The sequence below is a fragment of the Sorex araneus genome, chromosome 6, assembly GCF_027595985.1.
Source record: "Sorex araneus isolate mSorAra2 chromosome 6, mSorAra2.pri, whole genome shotgun sequence".
In the NCBI taxonomy this organism is placed as follows: domain Eukaryota; kingdom Metazoa; phylum Chordata; class Mammalia; order Eulipotyphla; family Soricidae; genus Sorex; species Sorex araneus.
The window spans coordinates 155413099-155414522 of record NC_073307.1 but is presented as its reverse complement, the minus strand read 5'-3'; the positions used below and the strand labels follow the sequence as shown (position 1 = coordinate 155414522).

Sequence of the window (1424 nt, the reverse complement as noted above, 5' to 3'; positions counted from 1 at the left end):
ATGTTCTTTTTCGGAGGATTTGCTACTGTGGAAATTTACCTCTTGGCCTCAATGGCCTTTGACCGCTACTTGGCAGTGTGCAGACCCCTGCATTTCACCACCACCATGACAACATGTGTTTATGCTTGTTTTATAACAGGCTCCTATATATGTGGTTTTCTGAATATCTCTATCCAGACTGGGGATACATTCAGCCTCTCTTTCTGTGGGTCCAACGTGGTCCACCACTTTTTCTGTGATTTTCCAGGAGTCATGGTTCTCTCCTGCTGGGACAGACGTGTTAGTGAGATGGTTCTTGTTTCTGTGGTGAGCTTCAACATCTTCTTTGCTCTCCTGGTTATCTTGACATCCTACACATTCATATTCATCACCATCCTAAAGATGCGCTCGTCTGCAGGGTACCAGAAGGCTCTCTCCACCTGTGCTTCCCACTTTGTTGCAGTTTCTATCTTCTAGGGTTCTGTAATCTTCATGTACTCGCAGCCTAGCTCCAGCCATTCCATGGACACAGACAAAATGGCGTCTGTGTTCTATACTATGGCCATCCCCATGTTGAGCCCTAAAATAGGTCAAGACTGCATTTCTGAAGATTGCTTTAAGAGGTTAAAGTATCTTTAGGATTGTGAATTCAATGTTTAACAATATAATCTAAGATTGTTTTTTCAAGAAATGAAAATGAGATTAATTAAGCACTTGACTCCAATTTTATCTAATCAAAGACCTTTATAATGAAAAAAGAAGCATTATATCATAAAATAAAATAGTTGAGCTTACATGGCTATCATGTCTTAGAGAGTGTTTCTCAAATATCATATTAAGGTTTCTTTTTATTCTACAACTTGCTTTGGTTTAATTAATTAATTTTTTTTTTGTGGGAGGGTGGCACACCTGGAGGTGCTCAGGGATTACTCTTCAGGACCATATAGAGCGCCAGAGATTGAATCTAGGTTGACTGCATGCAAGGCAGTTTCCCTGCCCTCTATAATACATCTCTCTCTCACTGAACAGTCTTTAAAAAAAATTCAACACAAATACAGGTAAAACACGGGCATAAATGAGCAGAGATTTCAAGTGCATTATGTGCCCCATGAGATTATACCATGGCAGTGAGAAAGTAGCTGAACTAAAATGAAATATTATTAAAGTAAATAATGGTAAAGAAAATGCTCAAATTTGATGGATTTAAACTTATGTTCAATACTTTTAATAAATGCTGTTCTAAGGAGACATAATGTGAGATAAAAATGATATACTCTATTAATTATTTAATGATTCATATATTCCCTTATGTTTTAATACAGTACATAAAATTATATATTATTAAGCAAAATTTTTCTGCTAAATATTTTACTAAGAGGCCCAGAAATGTTTTTAATGTTTTTATATTTGAATCAACATGGTGAAAATTAATGTGCTCAAAGTAT

The 1424-nt window shown here is 36.1% G+C and overlaps 1 protein-coding gene across 1 annotated transcript; it reads left to right on the top strand.

Annotated features, from left to right (window-relative positions):
- Window positions 1–456, top strand: LOC129405739 (olfactory receptor 5B3-like). The gene has a single exon (XM_055142971.1). The coding sequence runs from the start codon at window positions 1–3 to the stop codon at window positions 454–456; it is 456 nt and encodes a 151-aa protein (XP_054998946.1).
- Window positions 457–1424: the final 968 nt, after the last annotated feature.